This window comes from Schistocerca nitens, chromosome 3, assembly GCF_023898315.1.
Source record: "Schistocerca nitens isolate TAMUIC-IGC-003100 chromosome 3, iqSchNite1.1, whole genome shotgun sequence".
In the NCBI taxonomy this organism is placed as follows: domain Eukaryota; kingdom Metazoa; phylum Arthropoda; class Insecta; order Orthoptera; family Acrididae; genus Schistocerca; species Schistocerca nitens.
In genome coordinates, this window is record NC_064616.1 from 748,774,962 (window position 1) to 748,801,555 (window position 26,594).

The 26,594-nt window shown below is 39.2% G+C and overlaps 1 protein-coding gene across 9 annotated transcripts in view; it reads left to right on the forward strand.

Moving 5' to 3' along the window:
* The window catches only part of LOC126248744 (uncharacterized), a 56,995-nt gene extending 30,821 nt beyond the window's left edge, over nt 1-26,174 (forward strand). For 8 of the 9 annotated variants that reach the window (XM_049950071.1, XM_049950070.1, XM_049950068.1 and 5 more), the window contains 2 exons: nt 961-1,086; nt 25,771-26,174. In XM_049950071.1, coding sequence (XP_049806028.1) covers nt 961-1,086; nt 25,771-26,012 — 368 coding nt within the window. In that variant the 3' untranslated portion in view covers nt 26,013-26,174. The remainder of the gene's footprint in view (nt 1-960; nt 1,087-25,770) is intronic. The other variant, XM_049950072.1, reaches the window with a different exon arrangement.
* The last annotated feature ends 420 nt before the right edge of the window (nt 26,175-26,594 follow it).

Below are 26,594 nucleotides of genomic sequence, written 5' to 3' on the forward strand. Positions count from 1 at the left end.
AAATGGAACCCAAACCACTGTGCAGTTGATCATTTTTCAAACTGAGAAATAACTGCCATAAGCAAAATAAGTAGTAGGTGACAGAGTCCTAATGGATTGAAACATGATCTTATGGCTTTGTAATCCCTCCCTCCCTCCCTCCCTCCGTCTCTCTTACACACACACACACACACACACACACACACACACACACAAGCATTAGCATTACCTACCTCCCTCCCTCCCTCCGTCTCTTTTACACACACACACACACACACACACACACACACACACACACAAGCATTAGCATTACCTGCTACGACTGAAGTCGTTAATGTGTGAAAGAACTCCCTTAGTAGAAAGTCTGAAGGAACACTGTACATTGCAATCTTACTCAAATATGAGCACTTTCTGTGGTGTCTGTAGAACACCTGAAGCATTAAAAACACCATTGTAACTTTTGTCTTTTTTTCTTATTAATCCTATCTTGAACCTTTTTGGACTAGTGGGGTACTTTTTTGATGTGTAAACAAACAATGATGAACTTTAGTGTCTTATTTGCCAAGGTGTTTCTGGTGTATTTGGTAAAAGACCTAAATAATTTCAAATTTTTATAAGTTAAGTCTTAAGTATTGCTTTTGACTAATTCAAAGGAATGACATTAGCAAATTTAAGGTTACTGCAACTATATGATACTGTAATCCCTCTGATAGTACCTTTAAAATTGTAACTAATTTGGTTGATGACGTAATAAACCATAAAACTTAAAATTTCAGGAGTTGATCGTACATTATTATGATAATATTTGTAGTATTAGCAGTAGTAACAGTAGTTGTCATGGTGTAATAGTTACTGCATTATGTTCATAGTTTCATTTTTATTTTTTGTTTGTTTGTTACTTAAATGCATGTAGCACTTTTTCTTTTTTTATTAGTAGCTTTTTCTTTTGTTTTTTGTTTCTTCATTCTGCACGGGCTTAAGTGGTGAATTTGCGTCGCTCGTGTCAACACCACTCTTTTCTCTCAGATGTCACAGATGTGAGGTGTATGGAAACTGCTCTGCTTCACCTCCTTGAAGATTTCCACTCAGGGAAGCTTCGAGCATTTGGTAAGTTATGTGAATAGTTTTGAGAGTATTGTAGAAGAGTTTGCTAGAGATCTCTTGTTTTTTAAAATGACTTTGCACAGTGATGAGGAGTGTTGCATCATTCTTACTCTTTTTGTGTTAGTTTGTACATGAGCTGGGTGTCTCTCCTAAGAGTCATGAAGAATAACCGGTACTCCAGCAGCGACAACACCATTGTGCTACTGCCATGAAGTACCACTGCTCAATCACTGTTGGAGTACTGCTTATTCTTCATGTTTTACTGTCTGTGTTAATATATATTGATGAAATGAATATGCCACGGGCCAAGAGATCATAGATTGGGTCCGGATACTTTTGAAAATTTTTATCGAGATTTTTATATTCACTCACAAAAAATATGAAATACAATAGATAGGCATACTTGCATTGAAAAATTCAGAAAAAACATTCAGTGCCATTTGTAATTTTAATTTTCACTCACAAAATATGAAGTAAAATACACTCCTGGAAATTGAAATAAGAACACCGTGAATTCATTGTCCCAGGAAGGGGAAACTTTATTGACACATTCCTGGGGTCAGATACATCACATGATCACACTGACAGAACCACAGGCACATAGACACAGGCAACAGAGCATGCACAGTGTCGGCACTAGTACAGTGTATATCCACCTTTCGCAGCAATGCAGGCTGCTATTCTTCCATGGAGACGATCGTAGAGATGCTGGATGTAGTCCTGTGGAACGGCTTGCCATGCCATTTCCACCTGGCGCCTCAGTTGGACCAGCGTTCGTGCTGGACGTGCAGACCGCGTGAGACGACGCTTCATCCAGTCCCAAACATGCTCAATGGGGGACAGATCCGGAGATCTTGCTGGCCAGGGTAGTTGACTTACACCTTCTAGAGCACGTTGGGTGGCACGGGATACATGCGGACGTGCATTGTCCTGTTGGAACAGCAAGTTCCCTTGCCGGTCTAGGAATTGTAGAACGATGGGTTCGATGACGGTTTGGATGTACCGTGCACTATTCAGTGTCCCCTCGACGATCACCAGTGGTGTACGGCCAGTGTAGGAGATCGCTCCCCACACCATGATGCCGGGTGTTGGCCCTGTGTGCCTCGGTCGTATGCAGTCCTGATTGTGGCGCTCACCTGCACGGCGCCAAACACGCATACGACCATCATTGGCACCAAGGCAGAAGCGACTCTCATCGCTGAAGACGACACGTCTCCATTCGTCCCTCCATCCACGCCTGTCGCGACACCACTGGAGGCGGGCTGCACGATGTTGGGGCGTGAGCGGAAGACGGCCTAACGGTGTGCGGGACCGTAGCCCAGCTTCATGGAGACGGTTGCGAATGGTCCTCGCCGATACCCCAGGAGCAACAGTGTCCCTAATTTGTTGGGAAGTGGCGGTGCGGTCCCCTACGGCACTGCGTAGGATCCTACGGTCTTGGCGTGCATCCGTGCGTCGCTGCGGTCCGGTCCCAGGTCGACGGGCACGTGCACCTTCTGCCGACCACTGGCGACAACATCGATGTACTGTGGAGACCTCACGCCTCACGTGTTGAGCAATTCGGCGGTACGTCCACCTGGCCTCCCGCATGCCCACTATACGCCCTCACTCAAAGTCCGTCAACTGCACATACGGTTCACGTCCACGCTGTCGCGGCATGCTACCAGTGTTAAAGACTGCGATGGAGCTCCGTATGCCACGGCAAACTGGCTGACACTGACGGCGGCGGTGCACAAATGCTGCGCAGCTAGCGCCATTCGACGGCCAACACCGCGGTTCCTGGTGTGTCCGCTGTACCGTGCGTGTGATCATTGCTTGTACAGCCCTCTCGCAGTGTCCGGAGCAAGTATGGTGGGTCTGACACACCGGTGTCAATGTGTTCTTTTTTCCATTTCCAGGAGTGTATGTAGGCATATTTGTATTAAAAAACCCAATGGGAGAAATTACATTTGTAGTCTTCAGCCAGTTTCTTGAAGTTATGTTCACATGGGGAGGAGCTTATGTGAATAATGTCTTGAAGGTGGCCAGCCGTTAATCTTGAGCGATACTTGTTCCTCAGAAAATTCATTTCTGAATATGTAATTTCACAAATGTATGTAGAGCCAAACATAGTTGCCAGGTATATGGCTAATTTTTTGCAATTTTCCATTTTTCTGGGACATGTTTACTCCAAAATTCTTCAGCAGATGTAGTTTTATACATTTGCAAGGAAGTGTGTTCCTGCAAGTCTGTTATCTTCTTTTGGAGTAAAAGCTTTGAAAGGCAGAACAACTTCACAGCCACATCCGCGCATTCTGCCACTGGAGAAACTACAAAAGGCAATTTTAAGAATCGAGACTGCTTCTCTGTCTCTGAAAAGTCTTGGAATCTTGCTGTAAATTCCGTATTAAGATCCAACATAAAATTTGAAAATACTCAAATGTCTATTTGAGAATTATTTTTATTCAGAAATTGTTGGAAAATGAAAAAATTCTTGACTTTTAATGTGTTTTTCAAAATTATCCAGCTTGTGAGAAGAAGACACACTTTGTATCAGTTCGCATATTAGTTTCTCATTTCCATGTTGCTCGGTATTGGGCACATTTAAATGTTTTGGAATGTGTTTCAAGAAAACCACAGCTAGCATACTGCTTTTGTTCGCTAGGAACTCCAAATGGTTTTTTGCTTCTTGTGAATCCAAGTTTTCTAAGAAGGATGTTACTTTTTATTTCCCAAAAACATTCAGTCACTTGACATTTACTTGGCCAACAAACATTGTTGTATTTCAGTAAGTCAGAATGCGCTGAATCACACTCAATAACAAGCTCTTTGAACTGTCTGTGCTGAAGTGCAGAATGAGACCTCATAAAATTAATTCATTTGATCAACCTGTCCATTACTTCTTTCAGAGTCACACTAAGTTTTCCACAAAGGACTGCCTGGTGAATTATGCCCCTTATAAGATAGTTGCCCAGCATTCTTATCTTTGACTCTCTTTACTAGTCCTCTTTCTTTGCCAATCATTGCTGTGGCCCCATCAGTTGAAACACCATTCTGTCATAGTTAATGTTAGATTTTATCATGAAGTCATCAAAAGTCTTGAATAAATCTTCTCCGCGAGTCTTGCCTCTCAACGACAATATTGTTAGTTATTCTTCCCTAAATTCTTTACTTTCAATATCCGAAGATAGAACAAAAATGACATTTGTTCTTCATCAACAACCTTGCATGATTCGTCTAGTGCTATGGCATAGCAAAGCGCCTTCTGCAGAAACTCAAACAAACTACTTATATTGTCAGCAACCAAAATTTTGGTCCTTGAATTGCAGCAACAACATTCTTTCTCTCTTCTCAGAGTCTGAAAATTGCTTCTGGTTTTTGTTAAGCACCCAATACACATGCATTGCTGCTTATGCAGATTTTTCTTGCTCACTCATAGAGTGAACTAGGTAGGCTATGCTTTCCAGCAGAAGCTAGATATGCCGGGAGTTTTTCTTGATGAGAGGAAACCTTTTATGGAACTGCTGTTGAGTTGTTATGTACTTTCACTTTAAATTAGCACCTTTAACAAGAGCAACAGTTCTGTTGCACATGAGGCAAACTGGAATAGTCCCAGGCCTGTCAGGCAGCTTAAAACAATGTTGTTCAGTCCACTCAGTCAAAAACTTCCTATTTTCACTATCAACTTCGTACTTTTTAGGACACATTATAAGCCTCGTTAATAACAAAATGCTCCTTACAAGATCGCAACAACTACTGACGAAGTGGTGACAAAAGTTATGTACTTTATTTAGATTTGTTCTTTGTAAAAATACTGGTGCCCAACACAGCCATGTCAACACACCGCAAAGGAGGCACCTCGTTGTCAAAGATCGCAGCCAACAACTGAACTCACCCGAAGCTCCATAAAGTAACTTTAAGCTATCGTTTGAGTTACAAGCACAAAAAAAGGTGTTTAAATGAATATGCCATCTCTGATTTAACAGGTTTCGGAGGTTACTAGAGTCTGAAATGATTTATAAAATTTCCTTGTTCATTAAATAAAATTCTTGTGTTGCATTTGTGTGTACAGAGCTTTTATGTGGATCGACATAACATGATGCGCCAGTCGGCCAGCTAGCTCCTTTCCACCTCCGCTCTTCAGCACACTCTAATGAGCTACACGACATAGCAGCTATGTATTTAATCTGCCTATAACCAATCATTAAGAGTTCTAATTATTCAGCAGTTAATTGTACACTACCAGAAAAAATTATAAGGATGATGCTCAAATGAATAGTTACCTACAGAAAAATACTTTTTAAATAATTTGAGTATATAATTTATATTTTCAGAATATTTCTGGCAGGCCAGTTTTTGACCTTCTGTGGTCCAGGCCTGGACCGTGGCCCACCAGTTGCCGACTGCTGCACTAGACTAACATGGGGCTCTGTCAAATGGGTATTATAATTCTGATTTAAAAACATTTTGTTTTTTAACATGAAACAAACCGATGCTTTCCTTCGATGCTGGGCATCACATGAAAGATGTGATGAGTGGTGTTCATTAGAGCTGACTCCAGTTACACATTGCAAACACGAAATTGCAGATAACTGCTGAAACACCAGAGGAAATGCACCTGATGACTCTTAAGAGAGACACCCTGTATGATATTAATTATAAGTACTTTTGGCTGAATGAAGTTGCACTTTAATAGCTGAAAACAGCATATCTGCAGAAGTCAAATTTCTTCTTACAATAAATAGATCTCCACTGCAATTGTAAGACTTAAGAGAGAGTGAGTTTGAAAGTCAGATGGTGTGGAAATGACAGTATATTTGTGTTGTTCCTGAAATACAAGAAATGGAACAGTTTTTCTGGATTCTATCCAAATAATTTTGTTAACTGTCAGGAAAATGTAATTTTAATGATATATTGGCCTTTAATTATTGAAGTCTTTGCTGTACTGCTAATGGAAAAACTCTTTAAATAGAAAAATCACCAGTTTGTGTCCATAGTGTGTGCAGTGATGAACTATGGTTTATGTTTTGAGTTTCCGGTATAAACTGATATTTTCAAAAGAACATTGTGCAGTAGGCACCAGCTAAATGAGATAGTGTAGTTAATACACTGTCCTCATATTCGGGAGGATGGAGTTTGCTCTGTCTGGCCATGCTGACTTAGGTTTCCATTGGTTTTGCTAAACCAGTTCAGGCAAATGCTGTGATGGTTCTTTCAACAAGACCATGGCTGGCCACCTGTCCTAACCTAGTAAAACCGTATATTCTGTGTGTAAGAGAGATTAGGGCCCGTACAGAGGCATATAGGCAATCATTTTTCCCTCGTTCTGTTTGGGAGTGTAACAGGAAGAGAATATGCTAGTTTTGGTACGGGGTACCTTCCGCCACGCACCGTATGGTGTATTGCGGAGTATGTAGATAGATATAGACATATATATCTAAACAAAGATAATGTGACTTACCGAACAAAAGTGCTGGCAGGTGGAATGTTTCCCTCTATGATAGATATATAGATATGTATAATTTCAGGGTGTATATGACCCGGGAGATCCGGGAAAAACCCGGGAATTTTTCATCCGGGAGAAAACCGGGAAAAACCCGAGAATTGTTTAGAATTCTGGGAATTTTTCATTGTTGTAGTTTTCAGTTAAATTTTTGTGATTGTGGCTGGTAAGAACCGATACTCTAACAAAGGATATTATTGTATCCCTCTACTGCAGAATAATTCTGCAGCAGCAAAACATGAACGAGAGAAAAAAAGAAAAAGGAAATGAAATTTAAGTTGCAAAGGAAATGCTCCATATACAACAACAAAATACAGTGCTCAGATGAGCGTCTGCCAACAGCAAAGTGTGTCAAAGGCTTTAGAAAAACTATGCAATACTTTATAACAACAAATTGCCTTCGATGAGCATGACGTGACAACTGTTTAAATTAGATTCATTTTAGCAGTTACGGGCGGGCTCTTGGGCATGAGCAGTTGCTTCTGGTTACAGAAGTGTGGCTAGGTGCCACTATGTAGTATTGCCCCGATTCGGAAATATCGTAGATCTGGAGCTGATGCACAGAGCAGTCTGAGCTGTGGTGGGGAGGTGGGTTGTCTCCACGTGACCTGTGTTTACGTTCAGTGATTTTGTTGTTTCCTCTTCGTTTATTGCTCTCATGTTGCCGGCCGCGGTGGTCTAGCGGTTCTAGGCGCTCAGTCCGGAACCACGCGACTGCTACGGTTGCAGGTTCGAATCCTGCCCCGGGCATGGATGTGTGTGATGTCCTTAGGTTAGTTAGGTTTAAGTAGTTCTAAGTTCTAGGGGACTGATGACCACAGATGTTAAGTCCCATAGTGCTCAGAGCCATTTGAACTTTTTGCTCTCATGTTAAATGAAAACAAAACGGATTTTTGTGGCCGGGAGCTAGCAAATTAATTGAAATACGTTCGCATAATTACGGAAGGCTAAAATATGTTATTAGTTTCATATTTTATTTTCACCTGACAGGCAAGCATTAATCGCCTTGCAGAACAATGAAGTTATTTTTGTCGGTTTGCTAAAGAGATTTGGCTTTTATTAAATCTTTTCCGCTGAGGCAGTAAATTTATTTGAAACAAAGTGTTTAGTTTCAAACTGTTCGCTGCATTCAAAGCAGATTTCGTTTTACGTAAGATGAGCTATGTGCGCGAATGTACTATGAATTTCTTAAATCACAAAGCGTTTGACTCTCATTTAAAAGTCAGCGCTTTGAGGACGACCATTTAGAAGAATTTCGAGCCCAGAAGATGAGTCATTTACATCGTTATAAAAAATTTACTGGCACATTTGTGTGATGTATCTTGAAGTGTAACATGCGCAGAAAAGGTCATCATTATATGTGGAAGCTTAGCTTCTCTTCCAGCTTATTAATCTTCTTTTGTGAATGCTGTGTATATTAATTTAAACCATTAACTTTCCTTATTTGTGTGTTCACGCTACTTAAGAGTGATCTTGCTATTGACTGACTGCATCACGTGTCTTACTTATGCTGTCATCAGCTGGCGAGATCACATGACATGAGCTATGACTGGCTTACAAAAGCATATTGCAATCTGGATTTCAATGCTTCGGAAAGTGACATGCGGTGTTTGTTGGAATTCAGATTCATACCTTCGTAATACGAAAATATGCAGCGTACATGTTGCTGCACATCAAAGGTCTTTCAAAATGTTTCCCCCCCCTGAGATTCGTTTTCTAAAGTGCCTGGAAATTCTACATCGGCATGTAAAACCGTAAACATTCAAAGGATTGATGAGTTATACAGTGCCGAGGAAGAGTATACTTTCACTTAACACAGAATAAATGTATTTCCACCCGGGAGATAGTGTATTTTAACCGGGAAAAATCCGGGAATTTTTTTTTCTTGTCCATGTATACACCCTGAATTTGCACTATCATTTCATAGTATTATAATGAAAAATCCTACATCTTTGTGAGTCGATTCCAGGATGGATGGATGGATGGATGGATGGATGTAAGTAACCAACCAACCCTAGGTACTGGAACTATAGTTTCATTCTTCAGGGAGGAATATTGAAATGTGTGAGCAGGGAGGAGGAGGAGGAGGAGGAGGAGGAGGAGGTGGTGGTGGTGGTGGTGGTGGTGGTGGTGGTGGTGGGGGGGGGGGGGGGCAGCTGGCAGATGGTCACCCGGATTTAGGTATCTTTTGTAAGTGATGGGAGGGGTGGCACAAATGAAGGAAAATTATTAAATTTTTGTCCTTAAAAGACCGTATAATGTCCAGAAGCTACCTCTGAAATCAGCAGGAACTATCTTCCTAACTGTAGTAAAGTATTTAGTGGTGCAGTATCTTTGTGTAGCTAGCCGTAGACATTTTTTATCTATGTAACATACACAGGTTTTCAGAATGTTTGCCATATTTATGCGATTGCAGCATGAGATTTTTTTCCTCAAAGTCGTTCTTGGAAAAATTCGGTGTTGTCTTATATTCGCAGATTAAACTATTCCTGCTGAAATTAATGATTTTACATTGTTTAATAGATTAGTATAGATGTCATCTTACATTTACAGGTGAAGCTTTGCCTGTTGAGATTTTGTACGAATTTATTTTGAACAATCGTAAAGGGTGGGGCTTAGCAAACAGTGTTTGCATTGGAATAGGCTCGAGACTTCCCAATATACCGAAACGCTCGATACAGTATTGACCTTGCTTGAACAATTATGACATTTGACTCAGGGTGTTAGTTCATAATTTCTCATATTTAATTGCACTAATGACTACAACAATCTAAAGCTCTGCTTTTAAATTGACAATTTTGTAAAACACCAGAGGAAATAAAATAAAATTCTATCAACTTACAAACTTCTGTTGTATTTACACAGGTTTGTGATAAAAGTTCTCATATGTGTATGTATACATACATTAATACTGCTGTTTAACTGAAAGTAACATTCAGAGGCAAACATCTTGTCCTTCAAAAACCAGTACTTGATTTTGAACCCAAGTCAGTATTTTATTTTATTATGAGAAGTTGTAATGATTTACCAGTGTTGCAAATGAGAAATTCACTTGGTGTTCACATATTAGGGTAACAGGGAAAAATTTTGCCTCTTTTTTTTAAAAAAAAAATCAGCTTTACAACAAGATGATGACATTCCGGTGAAATGAAGAGAGAGAATTAATCCAGAGTTAAGTGACTAAAAACAAAATAAATCACACTGAACTGATTGCAACCTTATCGCAAGAATAAATTACAGTGGAAAGATCCATTGTGCAGTAGTACCAACAGATGTCACTATATTGCAGGATGAGCAAAAGTTCGAGAATTGGAGTGAATCATGATTGGGATCTTTCATTTATGTATTAGTTACTGTTGTTACGTATGACCTGCTCCCCAGAAGCACTGTTGCTCAAGCCAAGCACTATGGAACGTTGGAGTGGGCACAGTTGACACCAGCTTGGCTGTGAGCTAGGATGAAAGCAGGGAGGGAAGTAGAAAGTGTCCAGAAACTATGCTGTGTTACCAGTTATGGGAGTGTACACTGCATACTTTGGCTTTTTATGAACATCTACTATGTTGCAATTGGAATTGAATTGACTTTAAAATTGGACAAACACTCAATAATGGCAATGGCATACATTTCTGCAGGAGATGCTAAAAATCTAGATGACCCAATGATGTACTTAAGTGTTTCATGCAGCAACATTGTTGATGCTCACCATGAGGTACGATGGGAGTGAAAGGGGGTGTGTCAGCTGCTCGTTTCTAGGCAGCCAATGTCAGTGCAGCAGGCAGACAACATGTTTGGAAGCAAGAGACATTGTAACATTCTCATGTCATTATAGAAGGGAAACAGGCTATGAGTTCAGAAAAAAAATTGTGTTCTTGGATCCGTCCATAACCACGGCCTGAGAAATTGAAACATATTTAGAAGAAACAGCCAAATATCTATGACAATGAAGATACAACTTTCACAGCTGTACTGTTCGGATGATGATCAAAAGTAGTGATACCACAGCCAACAGTTTAAGAAAACAAGAAAGGCTGTGAAGATAAAACTTAATGCAAACAATTTTGTTTAGTTTATTTGGTATCTACTTGTATTTTCAAAATGTATACAAACAACAAATGCCATAAATTTAGAATATGTTAATATTAGCTGATTAGGCAGATACTTTGCATCAATAAAAGTTTGTGATTTTGATTAGTAAGAATATGTTAAAAAATGAAATTTTCCCTAGGATCCTCTTAAAAATGGGGGGGGGGGGGTCTTATCTTTAGGGTCATCTTATATGTGGGTAAATAGTACATGTACAAGCAGAACAATGTAAAATGCAGAATTGGTTTTACGATGTGAATTATTCCAGGTCTGTAAATCTGATACTATAACCAGTAAGCAATTTTTGGATATTTTTTTAAATTCATAATTATATCTTCATCAAACTATACTGTGTGTGGCACACACCTCCTGTTCAGTGATTCTCTTGTCTTTCCAGTAGACTCTACAAGAAAGACAAGAGAACCACTGAACAAGAGACAAAGCTTTGTGGCATTCAGGCTGAATTAGAGCATGTGAAATTTGAATTATATGGGTTGAGGGGGGAGTAAGAGATCAGAGAAACTGGATAAAGATAACAAGTAATGGATGAAAAGAAAAGAGCTCTTCAACTTCATCTGTTTTGGAGCTATCGAATAAATTTGACATGGTATCTGGAGTAGGTGGGGAATAGCCTCATCCAGCAGTAGATTACCGTAAGGTGCAGCAGACTTCTAGCAAAGAAACTAAGTATAGGTCAGTTTCAAAGGAGATTAGGAAGAAAAGGGGTGTAGGCCACATGGTACAGGACTAATTAGGAACAGGATACCAGGTCAGAAGTGTTGTGAAGCCAAGTGCCATCCTTAGCCAACTGACAGAAGACATAAGGAATTTGTAGGAAGATTTTGGTTGATTGATTAGTTAGCTTCATGTTCCATGATAAATCGTAGAGATGTGGGACCAGTCATTTTACACTCACATCACAAAAAAATTGTAAGTATGGCTGCATGCTGAACATTTATAAGTTCTTTAATTTAAAAAAAAAAAAAATACAGATATGAGTTAGTAATTCCAACCCTATCTTTTAATGTTGCAGTAATAGAAATTCTTTTATGGAATGGGAGGTGTTGTCAAGGAGAAACTTTTTCAGTTAGTTTCCAAATTTTATTTTGCTGTCTGTCAGACATTTTATATCATTGGGTAAGAGAGAAAAAAAATTTGTTGCATCATTGTGTGCTGTATCCTGCCTACTCGTCAAATGTGAGGTGCCTAGGAAATCTGCTTTCTTGGATCGCAAAACAACAATTCAAGCAAATTCAGGGTGTCTGCGACCTGGGACAACCGGGAGATCCGGGAAAAACCCAGGAATTTTTTCATCTGGGAGAAAACCGGGAAAAACCCGGGAATTTTTTAGAGTTCCGGAAGTCTATTATTGTTTTAGTCGTCAGTTAATTTTTTGTGATTTTGAGTGGTAAGAATCAATGCTCCAACAAAAGATATTACTGTATCCCGCTTCTGCGGAATAATACTATAGCAACAAAACATGAACGAGAGGGGAAAAAAACGAAAATAAAACTTAAGTCACAAAGGAAATGCGCCATAAACAGCAGCAAAACATAGTGCTCATACAAGCGTCTGCCAACAGCAAAGTGTGTCAAATGCTTTAGGAAGACTATGCAATGTTTCCTAACAACAAATTGCCTCCGATGAGCATGACGTGACTGACAGTACTGGTACTCGAGAAAATTTACATCCGAATCTGGACATACAAATTTGCACTTTAAGCCGAATTATGCATTTTAGTATGGTTCACGAAATTCCAATATTCTTGAAGTATCCTCTGATGTCTTGTTTCTTTTGTTACATAGTGCAAGATCTTTCAACGTTTTACACGTACGAACACACGAGCTTCCTGCGTCATCGTAGCTGCGCATGAGCAGTGGCGCCTGTTATCTGGTGCTCTCTGGCAACTGCTAAAACGAATCAGGTCTAACAGGTCACGGCAAAACATTGCGGATGGTGGTTTGAAAAGCGTTACTTTCAAAGTAAATTTACTTTTACATAAGATGAACAATGTGCGAGAATGTACGATGAATTTCTTAAATCACAGAGCGTTTGACTCTCAATTAAAAATCAACTCTTTGAGGACGACCATCTAGAGGAGTTTCGACCCCAGAAGATCAGAAATTTACGTCGTTATTAAAAATTTTACTGGCACATTTGTGTGATATATCTGAAAGTGTAACACGCGCAAAAAAGATGAACATTATATGTGGAAGCTTAGCGTCTCTTGCAGCTTATTAATCTTTGAGACCACGATTATATGTGAAAGCTTTGTTTTTCTTGTAGCAACACTATGTATATTAATTTAAACCATTAACTTTTCCTGTTTGTGTTTTCACGCTATTTGAGAGTGTTCTTGCTATTGGCTGACTACCTCAAGTGTCCTATGCTGTCTTTGGCTGGTGAGATCACGTGACATGAGCTATGACTGGCTTACAAAAGCGCGTCGCAATCTCGTTTCAATGCTTTGGAAAGTAACATGCGGTGTATGGTGGGATTAGAATTTATACCTTCATAACACGAAAATGTGCACCGTACATGTTACTGCACATCAAAGATCTTTCCAAAACATGTTGTTTCCCTCCCTTAGTTTCGTTTTCTAAAGTGTCGGGAAATTCTGTGTCGGCATATAAAACCATAAACATTCAACATTCAAAGGACTGATAAGTTTTACAGTGCCGAGGAAAAGTATACTATAACTTAACACAGGAAAAGTGTATGTTCACCCGGGAGAAAGTGTGTTTTCAACCGGGAAATCCGGGAATTTTTTTTCCTTGTCCCTGTATACCCCTGAAATTGTATTGATTTTATTTACAGAAAATAAATGGCAATGTAACTTTGAGAAATACAGATGTCATGAGTAAAGAGTGACAGACAAACAAGAAATCTCTTCAGTATATACAATTTGTAATACAAGAGAAGTAATACAGTGAATGCTTCTATTGGGGTTACATGTCTTTGACGCTGATCTAGAACTCGCAGAACTGGGGCTGTGGCCAGGCAGCGCAGTGCGTATGTCCTCTTTGTGTAGATGGTGCTGCCATTGCGTTGTTGTCCTGGAGAGGGGTTAGTCAGTGTGCAATTGGCTGATGTCATCTCACAGTCCTCTCTGGTATAACATTCCCAACTGGCATGCCGGCGCTTGACTTTACACCGGAACATTGTGCACACCTTTTGTGTTCAAGATAACCTTAACATGGAGGAATGAATGTCAGTTTTCCTTCTGGTATTGTAATTGTATAGATCATTGTTCCTTTTGAAGCACAGTAGATTATTTACAACAAACTTCGTGGGGCAATAAGTATACTGTGAAGCAGTAGTCAGAGTGCCCAACTTCTTAAACAGATGTCTACAAGGTGATTGTGGGTGAACACCACACATTATTCTTATAGCACGCTTTTGTGCAATGAATACTTTCTTTCTTAAAGATGAGTTACATCAGAACACTATTCCATATCACATTATTGAATGAAAGTATACAAAATATGTCAACTTATTGATTCGTCTCTCCCCACGATTTGCAATGATTGTACAGGGTGACAATTATTGAACTATATGAAATGAAATTGTCAGGACTTGTGAATGGTTTGCTTTAGGATGTTCAAACTGCATGATTGGTCACACGGCATGATAGGAATTAGTATGTGCATGTGTTGTTCGGTTTAGTGACGAAGCCCACATTTATTTGGATGGGATTATCAATAAGCAAAATTGACGCATTTGGAGGACTGAGAATCCGCATTTCACGATTGAGAAGTTTCTTCACCCTCAACGGGTGACCCTGTGGTATGCAATGTCCAGTAAAGGAATAATAGGTGCGATATTCCTTGATGGTACGGTGACTACTGAATGGAACGTGAAGGTTTTGGAAGATGATTTCATCCCCATTACCCAAAGTGACTCTGATTACGACAGGATGTGGTTCATGAAAGATGGAGCTCTACCGCATTGGAGCAGGAGAGTGTTTGATGTCCTGGAAGAGCACTTTGGGACCACATGGCATGGGCCTCGATTGGCCGCCATATTCTCCAGATCTGAACACATGTGACCCCTTTTTTGTGGGTCTATATTAAAGACAAGGTGTACAGCAATAACCCCAAAACCATTGCTGAGCTGAAAACAGCCTTTCAGGAGGTCATCGACAGCATTGATGTCCCAACATCTCAGCAGGTCTTACAGAATTTTCTATTCGTCTGCGCTACACCATTGTCAGTGATGGTAGGCATATTGAACATGCCATAACCTAAATCTGAGTATCTGTAGTGATGTTTAAATGTTGAATAAAGTGCATGCTTGCCATAGTTTTTAAGCTGTTATGGTCTTTTTTTTTTTTTCTCCATATAATTCAGTAATTGTCACCCTGTAAGAGGAAATGTGGCTGAATTCAGTTGTTTTATAAGTTTCAGAATCTGCTTTTTCCAGTTTAAATTCTCATCAATATGGGAACCTAAGAATTTGAAGTTTCCAGCCTATTTATTATTTCCTCACCATGTGTTTTACTTAATTGTTGGTGAAGTACCCCTAGATGTGAAAGATCTCTATTTTGATAGAACTAAAAATAACAGATGAGCCTTACAAAATGCTTAAGTGTGCGCAAAAAAGTAAGGTTAGCTTATCACATGAAAATGTTAGAGGATTGAAGAGCTTCTTGCTGTTCAGAAAGTTTAGAGAGCTCTGAAAAGATGAGCACAGGATGTCTATCTAAGCACCACGTAACCACACCTGTGACTCCTGTAATGCTGGAATGTGCATATATTGTCATTCCAGGTGACCAACAGATCACAAATAAACACCTCACTGCTCAGCCGGACATCTCTTTTGGTAGTGCTGACACACTCGTCCACCAGTTGTACTTAAAAGTTGTATGCCCACGGGATTCCTCTCCAGCTAACAGAAGTTCATAAAGATCAGCGAAGGACAATCAGTGCAGAGTTGTTTGCACATTACAAGGCATTACAAATCAGTATTATGGTGGTGGTGGTGGTGGTTATTGCTGCGGCAAGACATTGGCTCTGATGTCGACCAGTAGAATGGTATCGCACGGGTATACATGCCCTCGCAGGTAGGTTGCATAGGTTTGTCACACTGAACAGAGATTACATTGAAAAACAGGATTTTGTATTCAAAAGAGTAGGGAATCATATGATGTATTGGAATCCTGAATATAACCAACCTGCTTTCAGAAGAAAAAGTCTTGCATTACTTGTTGAATGTCCCTCACATTTATGAGGAATGTAGATTCCTTACTGTGCCATCTGTTGGACAGCAGCAAGCAGTTACTAGTCTTTAGTAACTCTGTTTTAGATTTTCTAAATGATTCTGATAGGAAAAATGCTCAGGAAATATTATTTGGATCCTGCAATTTAATCTCAGTAATTAACTTTCCAGCGTAGACAGTAGGATCCTACCGTATGATGTTTTCTTGAGTGGAGCTAAAAGCAGAAAAATAACCGTTTACCCAATAACAAATGCTCTCTCTGATCATGGTGCACAATTGGGATAAATAAGACAGTGCCTTACAGGATCGATAATTCTCATTGGAAATCAGCTAGAATAATTTATGACTCCAGGACAAATGTTTTTAAGAATAGTTTACAGGTGATGACTCGGAATAAAATTTATGAAGCACCAAATGCTAACATAAAATTTAATCTATTCCATGATAAATTCGTGTCATTATTTGAAAATAGCTTTTCGCATAAGCTAATCAGAAAGGATATTAAACAACCGTGTAAAAAAAACTATGAAGCACTAGAGGGATTAAAGTATCTAGTGAAAGTAAAAGGAAAATGTATCTGCCGGCAAGAACAAGAAAAGATCCTGCAGGAGTTGCTCACTACAAAAATTACTAAGAAAACGTACTAAAAATCAAGGAACATGCACATTATGTCAGAAACCAGTAATCCCAACAACAGTTTTAAGGTTATATGGAATGTAGTGAAATGAGAGACATGACAACCAGCCACAGAACAAGATTACATCACTACAGAATGGAATGGAAGGGCTACAAATAACGAGTTGCAGGTAGCAAATATATTTAGTAGTCATTTCTTAAATATGGTACAAAGCATAGGGACAAACAGCTCAAGAGAGAAATCACAGCAGTGTGTGGAAAAAGTAACGCTCATAAAATTCAGTTGTATGAATGTATCACCAACTTCTCTTTCTGAAATTAAGAAACTTTTACATTTTTCAAAAATAAAAGCTCATCTGGTTCGGGTGTGTTTCCAGTAGAGTAATAGAGATTTGTTCCCAAATAATAAGCCAGGTTTAGCTGAAATATGTGATGCATCACAAACTCGAGACATTTTTCCATAGCAAAGATGTCAATAACTGCTGACCTGCTTCACTGTTGACATCATTTTCCACAACCTTTGAGAAGGTTGTGTGTTGCAGATAGTATAATAATATTCTCAGCAAATCACAGTGTGCATTTAAGAAGAGCTGCTCTACTGAGAATGTCATTTACCTGTTCACTCGCCAAATCTTACAAGCATTAAATAAGAAAACAATGCTGTTTGGTATTTTCTGTGACCTATCTAAGACATTTGACAGTGTGAATCACAGAATTCTCGTAGACAAATTGAAGTTTTGTGGGATTGATGGTATATCCAATCAGTGGACAATCATATCTAACCAGAAAAATGCAGAAAATTGTACTTAGTAGTTAAACCAATATAGTTCGGGGACGTAATTATGACTGGGGAGAAATCATGAAGTAGAATTGGTTTCTTTTGCAGATGACACTATTATTGCAATTAATCTAAACTTACATACAGAAACAGAAGAAATGGTAAACAATGTTCTTAACCTGGTGCCGCTTTTTGTAACATGAGTGGGTGTGCGACGCACTTCGTATGCATTTAAAGAATAGCTGTCTTCATGTTATTGAGATAAACATGAATGAGCAAAATTGCAGTTTAATCATAGTGTAACTAATCAGTGGTAAAATAAACTTACATTATATGAGCTAAATCACTTTTTAATTAAAAAATAACAACATAAGCTTTCATTATGTCACTCTGATGCCTAGTAAAAGTCTTACCCCACAGTAATGGCACACTTGAAGCATTAAACAGCACAGTTGCATCAGGTCACACCCAGCTGGTTATTAGATTGCTAATTATCTCATATACAACAGCTTCATTGTCGGATTGTGCCACTAGCTCAGAATCTGGGTCTTTTCTTGCATAAATCCTACATTTTTCCTCACCTAGCATGCAGTTTATTGTATATTACTGCTGCTCACTTGGACGTATGACAGCACAACTTAGCAATGGATTAGCAGAAGCAATAATGAAGGAATAGGTATGGGTTTGCAGAGTTAAAGCAACAATGGGACAGTATAAGACAAGTTACTTGTGGCTGGTGCATTTTACACAAAGGTGTACCTGCTCGAGGGTTAAAAGTATCATTGACTGGTTTTCTGCTATTGGTTTCACCCTTAATTCTAAAAAAGATACAAAAAAACATATTCAGTTCTGCATATCTAGGGTTACTACACCAATGATAAGGAAGTAATAAATAAGGTGGAAACTTCAAACTTCTTAGGTATCAGTATAGGTGAAAATTTAAATTGGACAAAGCAAGTTTTGGAACTTCTGAAACAACTTAGATCAGCCACATTTGCACTTAGGATCATTAAAAACCTTGGTGAGAGACAAATTGGTAAACTGACACATTTTGCATCTTTTCATTCAATAATGTCACATGGAATATTGTTCTGGGGCATCTCATCTTCAAGAAAGGAAATCTTCATTGTGGAAAAATGTGTTGTAAGAATATGTGGTGTTTACCCACGATAATCTTGTAAACATCTGTTTGAGTCAAGCTTTCTGACTATTGCTTCACAGTATATTTATTCCCTGAAGTTTGTTGTGAATAATATGCTACTGTCCAAAAGGAACAATGATGTACATAATTACAATACGAGAAGGAAAAATGACATTCATTGCTCCACATTAAGGTTGTCTTTAGCACAAAAAGTTTTGCACAGTGCTGCAAGAAAAATTTTTGATCACTTGCCCAGTGATACAAAATGTCTGACAGAAAGAAAAATAAAATTTGAAAAAATCTTTGATAGGACTGAAATAGTGATCACCGTAGACATGTACTGACAGTGTGCCACATAGGGAAACTTGGAATAGGTGTCCACTACAATGAGTCGATACTGATACAGAAAGGGCTCAGCAAAATCAAAATGTAGATGCTCCCATGGGCACTGCGGCATTGACCAGAGGGGAAAAAGATGCCTTCAGGGCCGCCTGTTGCTGAACTTAGTGAGTTCAAGCAGTGCTAAGCCATGTAATGTCCTCATCTATGCCTGGCCAATACACATCCCAGCAGGCCAAAGCTTTGGTGTGAGAGGTCCCCCAGTGACAACATACAGAGGCCACAGTACATTACGGCATAAGGAAGCAGGAATCACAACCCAAGGAGCAGCGTCCTCTTTAGCAAACAAAAGAACTTTGTCAAACACAGAGAGAGGTAGTGCTGAAGGGAGAAGGAATTACACAAGGGATCTGATGCATGGCCCATGGGTTTCTGTGGCCAACCGTGCTGCACAAGAGGACTGACTAAGTATAGCATGATGCTATCATGGCACTAGTGATGGAAAAACCATTGACTGCATTCTGGTTCTCAATATATAAATAGAAACGAAGCAACTCATCCTGGGTGAACGCCGAGTCCAGCCCGAATGGAAGGCGAGATAAGGCATCACTGTTGGCGTGTTGTGCCATTGACTGGTAATGGATCTGATAATGATAACAGGAGAGGAAGCGATCCTATTGCTGCAAATAATGTGCTGGCTTATCCGTACAATTAAATGGAACTTAGAACCATACAAGAAGACGTGAAATTTCTTGAGGGCAAACAGTCACTAAAGCCTCCTCAGTCTCAGAATACTGCTGTTGAGTGAGAGCTAAAGCCTTAGAGGTGTAAGCAATTTGTCCTTCAGATTCGTCTGCGTATTTGTGTACCAACACCACGTGAAGACCATGCTGAGAGGCATCTGTGGCCAACACGAGATGGTGACCCGGCTGAAAAGTGACCAGACATGGGTCAGACTGAAGCTTAGATTTAAGGAAAGCAAATGCTCAGTTACAGGCTGTGGATCAGAAAAAAGGCATATTTTTACACAAAAGTGCATGCAGGGGCTGAGCAATGGTGGATGCTTCTAGTAAAAACTTATGGTAGTGTGCAACTTTGCCTGGAAACGCCTGCAATACCTTAACAGAGGTCGGCCATGGCAAAGCCACAATTGCATCAGCATGATGACGAAACGGCTTGACCCCTGTGTGAGAAACCTCAAAACCTAGTTACTCAATTGATGGTTGAAAAAATTGAGATTTGGCAAGATTGCACTTGAGACCTGCAAAACAGAAAACAATTATCAGAGATTGCTCAGTTATCTTCAGTGGAAGAACCCAAAACAACGATATTGTCGAGATAATTGATGCAGCCTGCTACAGAGGCTGTCAGCTGTTGTAAAAAACACTGAAACAGTAGTGGATGCACTAGCAACTCCAAAAGGCAAGTGTTGATATTGGTATAGGCCAGAAGGTGTACTGACAATGAGAAGGTGCCTAGTAGCCTCATCCACAGTAAGCTGGAGGTACAAATCCGACAAATTAATATTGGAAAAGTGGTGGCCGCCTGACAGTTCTGCAAGCAACTCGTCAGGGCAGAGCAAAGTGTATGTATCATGAACTGTGCATTAATCGTGACATTGATGTCACTGCAGAGGTGAAGCTTACCCATGACCAGTGGTGTAGCCCATTCACTGGAAGAAATACATCGAATGATATTGATTGACATTCAAATGGTCTAATTCACTTTGACAGAATCATGCAGCGCAACAGGCATCTGCAGCACTGAAAAAACCAAGGGCGGGTGGACTCTTTTGTGGCAATGTGAGCCTGAATACTGGTAGCACAATGGAGCCCAGGGGAAAATGGACACCAAAACTCAGAGCAGGGGGAATCCAGTTGCTGATATGGAACTTGATCTGACACTAAATTTATCTCACTGGGTATGGAGGAACTGAAAGCATTCAACGCATCTAACCCGAACAGGTCTGTGGTATGGGAATGATCCTTGACAAGGAAGGAGAGAGGGTGAACAACAAATATGTAAGAGACAGGAGCAGAGAACTGACCTAAGATTTGAATTTGCTGTTTTCTGTAGCTAACCAACTTCCGTGAAATCTGTGTGAGGATAGGGAAGCCCAAGTCCACGTATGTGTGTGCATTTACTAAAATCACTGCTGCTCCCATGTCCACTTGCATTTTCAGTGGTTTATTGAACACATGCAAGCCAATAAACAGTTTGTTCGGGAAGACAGTCATTGTAGAGATACAGTTTATGTACAATGGTTCTACTGTGTTGGCCACATTTGAAGAGGAGTTACACACCAATGCAATGTGGCCTTGCTTTCAACATTTATTGCAAACCGCTCAACACTCAGGGCATGCAGCATGCTCGTGTTGAACAAAGCAGTACGGGCAAGGCAAGAGGGGGGCACAAGGCCACTGCTGTGACGTGTCCTGTTGCTGCTGTGGATGTAACAGACACTCCCTCATGTGACGCTGAGTCAAAGGTTGTACTGCTGCCATGACTTCCCTGTCATCTGAACACTTGCAGTGTGCCTACTGATACCTTCTCCCATGCAGCAATCTGATTGCCTGTGGCCCGTGACACTTGAAATGACGGTGCTATATTAAGCACATACATAAGTGTCAGATTCTCACATTGAAGTGCTTTTTCATGGACTTCACTCTCCAGGACCAGACAAATAATATCATCATGCACCATGTGATCAGTGTAGGATTCGTGGCGGGTACTAGTGACAAATTTACGATGATGCTTCAACCCGTGTAAGTCTGCAGCCCAGATGTTGTAAGATTGGTTTGGCCATTTCTGACAACAAGGAGTGCATACTTATGGCATACCATGCCTTTTTTCATACACATCTGCATTATGGAATACTTCTTTGGGGAAACTCTGCTGGGGCAAAAGATGTTTTCCTCTGGCAGAAGAAAGCCATTAGATGTATTTTTGGTGTGAGCAATTTAACTTCTTGCAGACAGTACTTCATTGAGCACAAAATTCTTACAGTTCCCAGTCTATACATACTTAAAGCACTTATGCATGCCAAAGAGAATGCCCACATGTATGAAAGCAGGTCAGATGTGCACTCATATGAAACCAGAAATAGGAACTTATTAGACATTCCTTGGACACGTTTGAGTAAAATCCAAAATAATTTTTTACATGCTGGCAAAACATTTTACACCAATACATCACATGGAACGAGGGAATTGCATGAGAATAGATTTAAAATGGTGGTAGAGACATGGTTGAAAGAGAAAGCATTCTATAGCATAAGTGAATTCCTACATAATGAAAAAAATATGATTCTCTATTATTATAAATGTGATTGTGATCAAAGAAACTGTAATTTATGTCATACAACCATACTGGCCTTTTGTATAATCATATACCATATGTTAACTTTTGTGTAATCATTTGTACCACATTCTGTGTTAACTATGTAACTACTGACCTTATGTATAATCATTTGTATAACCATCTGGCGATGCCTATACAACACGACAGTTGTCTACAGGTAAATAAATATGAAACAGTAAAATTCTAAAAGTGTCACAATGGCGTGTTCTGTCACAGTAATAGGTTGAGAGATGCTTGCACATTTCATCAAATGATGAGCTGGCTGGTTCTTCAAAGGCACAAGTTGGCACAAACGATACATGCACAGCAAAAGCCAGGAAAGAAAGGAAGCCGTTGCATTTAGAGTGAGATAATAAGGCTCTCCTTTTGGAACCAGCAAAGGAATGTGCCATTTACATGTTTCGGTGTTACTACAGAGGAAAAAATTCTTGACTGATATATTCGTTTACTGGCACTGAAGAGTTAGGAAAAATCGGTGACCTTTTCCGCTACAGGCATTACAAATATCCAATGTATATAACCTAATCACATTGGAATTATCTGAGACAAGACTTTCCAGCATGAATGGCGTCTCAGTTGCTTGTTTCATAAGGAGGCTTGTAATACTACTTGGAGATGCAGCACTTACATCTTCCACGAACTGTGGAAGTAGCACTAGCAATGACTCCCACTAGACCTGAGAGAGTTGTGTGAGCTTTTTTTATCCTTTCTCCTTTTTGTCCCCAACTGTGCTTTAGTTCGAAAACTGGTGAGATACTGTCGGTTCTCTTTATTCAGCTAAGTGGTAATGAGAACGATGTTTTATACTCTGCATTCTTTAGAATAGTTGGTAACTACATTTCATATAGTGCATACTTATGGCATACCATGCCTTTTTTCATACACATCTGCATTATGGAATACTTCTTTTCTGCTCCACCTCCATTGTTCCAGTCATAAGCCACGGATTAGTGGTTATAACTAGAAAGATTTTGGTGATACATACTGTGTGTTCCAAAATTTCTTTTACAGGCTTCTAGGGGTTGTAGATCGGACTTAATACATAAAGTTTTGATAAGTACCCCATGACCAGAAATGTACTTTGGATATAAAATAAGTTGGAAGATCATATCACTTTCAAATTTTTCTATTTCACGGTACAGTAAGTAATGGTGAAGCTGCACAATGCATGTATCGAGAACATTTCGTTGATTGCCTGAGTCCGCCATGTACCGTTTTCATCTGACTACAACAGTGGCTGCAAGAAACTGGTACGTTCGCAAATAGGAGGGTTGACTGTGGTGCTCCACAAATGCACACGAAGGTTTGTGGACCGTGTGCATGAAAGCATGCTTGCAGAAACATTGTGCTATGAATAGGAGGGTTGCCACATGGAGCAGCTCCTGTAAAGCACTCATGTTGGAGCTCACTGTCTCTGCTGTGTGTGCACCGTGAACCAAGAGATGTGAAAGTAATTCGAACTTCAAAATTATTTCCCATCGAAACAGTAAATTTCTGCACATAGATTCTTCATCAAAACCTTATCTACTAAGTTCACTCTACAACTCCTATAAACTTGTAATAGAAGTTGTTAAATGCTGTGAATAATTTTTAGTTCACCTGAACTACAAGTGTGGGAAACATTGTTCAGTTTTTAGAAGCCTTCATTTCTCAATCTAAAGACTCTAACATTGTTAAAGCTGCAGCATGTGAGATGAAGGTGGCAGTGAAGAGGTTATAGAGGACATAATATGGTGAAGTTGAAGCTGTAATTGGAATAAGGCAAATCAGGACACTAAATCTAAATAAAATTAATTATGATGAATAGTGATTATAAGTAATGATATAGATGTGCTGGAAGATGTCACACATTTGTTTCTTTTATTGAGGCAACTTTGTAGGGTCTGTCACTGGCAAACACTATTAGAGAATCAACCAGATGAGCTTTGTGAGTGCTTTCCTTTATGAATTGATTACATCTACATCTACATGGATACTCTGCAAATCACATTTAAGTGCCTGGCAGAGAGTTCATCGAACCACCTTCACAATTCTCTATTATTCCAATCTCGTATAGCGCGCGGAAAGAATGAACACCTATATCTATCCATACGAGCTCTGATTTCCCTTATTTTATCATGGTGATCGTTCCGCGCTATGTAGGTTGGTGTCAACAAAATATTTTCGCATTCAGAGGAGAAAGTTGGTGATTGGAATTTCGTGAGAAGATTCCGTCACAGTGAAAAGCACCATTCTTTTAATGATTTCCAGCCCAAATCCTGTATCATTTCTGTGACACTCTCTCCCATATTTCGCAATAATACAAAATGTGCTGCCTTTCTTTGAACTTTTTCGATGTACTCCGTCAGTCCTACCTGGTAAGGATCTCACACCGCGCAGCAGTATTCTAAAAGAGGACGGACAAGCGTAGTGTAGGCAGTCTCCTTAGTAGGTCTGTCCTGCCAATAAAACGCAGCCTTTGGTTAGCCTTCCCTACAACATTTTCTGTGTGTTCTTTCCAATTTAAGTTGTTTGATTACAGATGCTGCAATAAAACAAAGTTTAATTTATTTGTGATCATTACAGTAAATTACATTTGGTTATTTTGAAGATCAATTTTCTAATTAAGTGTGCATGTTTGCAACTGTGCTATTAGCAAACAATGTGAAACATCTATTCACAATTCCTATTTGCGAACGTACCAGTTTCTTGCAGCCACTGTTGTAGTCAGATGAAAACGGTACATGGCGGACTCAGGCAATGAACTAGTTTTGCTACTGGTAGCATCTCCTCATTGTGAATTGCACAGTGTGTTGTGTTTGCTGAAATGTATGCAGTCTAATGATGTCTTGATTCATATCCTGTAATAATGTTTCTTGTTTAATAGACAGCAGTCTTTTTGCTGAATATAATTATTTCACATCAATTGTAATGGTGGGTGTCTGTATTGAGTCACAATTTGCAAACTGATTGTGATGAAAGCTCTTGTCAGTGGAAGGGGGAGGAAAGATTATGAAACTTCCCTTATGCCTCTTATTTCATGGTAGTTATATTGATCTTACTGTCTAGATGAAATTAATCTTCTGTACCGGAATTAAATAACTTAAAGGTGCGATTTACAGAGAAACTGGAAGAAATAGCACAAACATGATCGTAGCTTCATGTGTGGAATTTTTTTCTCTTTGTGTTTACAGAGTGATAAAGAGGGTTTGTTCTTTTTAGTCCTTTTGAGGTTTTCATGAGTGATTTGAAATGTCGATCACTACCTGCAAAGTTGGTAATCTGAAGTAGTGAAATTTGTTTCCAGCGTAGTTCATGAAATACATATATAAACTTACAGTGGAAAAACAGTCTTCCTGACAAAATTAAAAGATGTAGTAATGTATACACTGTTTTCCAGTGTGAATGGCGACAGAATAATTGCATTGAATCAAATAAAATAAAGCATAGATAGATCTGCCTTTAATGAACATAAATGATGGTTTGTGTTCTTACTGTTCATAGAAAATGATTTTCTTTTCCTCACTAAAGGTTTGTTTGAAATTTATTCAGCAGTTTTCAGCCTCATTAAAATAATCTATGTTCAGAATAAGCAGATTCATAGTATAAATTCAGTAACTGCTTTGATCTGAATGAGCTTAAGGTCTTATTGTTGTTATTTTTTGTTATAGGAAAGGACTGTAGCATGGAGCAGATGACAGGCATCAGGGAACAACAGGAACAACTTGCCCGTTTACATTTTGATTTAGGTGCACAGCAAGAACTTTTCCAACCACTAAGTGATGAGGGACTACGTGCTGGACAGGAAAATATGCAACGTCTTATGGACAGACTAGAGCAGCTTAGCATTTCAATTGAGAGGCTACATTCTTTTTCTAGTGATAGCCATGATAGCTGTTTGTTACAGGATTAACATACAGTAAGAACTCTCTATGCAATTGTGTGCACCATTATCTTTGGCTGATCATTTTGATTTCCATACATAATTTGATGGAAAAGTATTTTGTAAATAATTCTGTTTACTTTGTTATTGTTTGTATATGAAAGAAACTGACAATGAGATGTATAAATCCTCTGTTTGGTAATTATTTTGAGCCCTTTTATTCCTGTTCCAATTTTAGTGTGGTTGACGTACTTTGTATTCACTCTGCACAGACAGGATAACAGCAGAGAACTGTTTTTACACATTTCAAGATCATTAAAAATATTTCATATCTATTTTAAAACTTTAACCAAAGTGTATTGATGACTCAACACTAATGCTTTTCAGTCTCCTTTAATCCAAAGGTCATTATAATTATTTTACATATTTGGCAGGAAATGTGATCAAAATATGTGGGTCAATATTTCAACAGATTTTGCTTTGTTACTTTGAAATTAGCGTAAGTATGGATGTACCTGCAGGTCACATCTCAGCAGCTGTCGAATGAATACTCTTACTTGTAATTTACTCTGAGTGTGCTAGTCTCTATGTTTGTTTCCGCCTACATTTGTT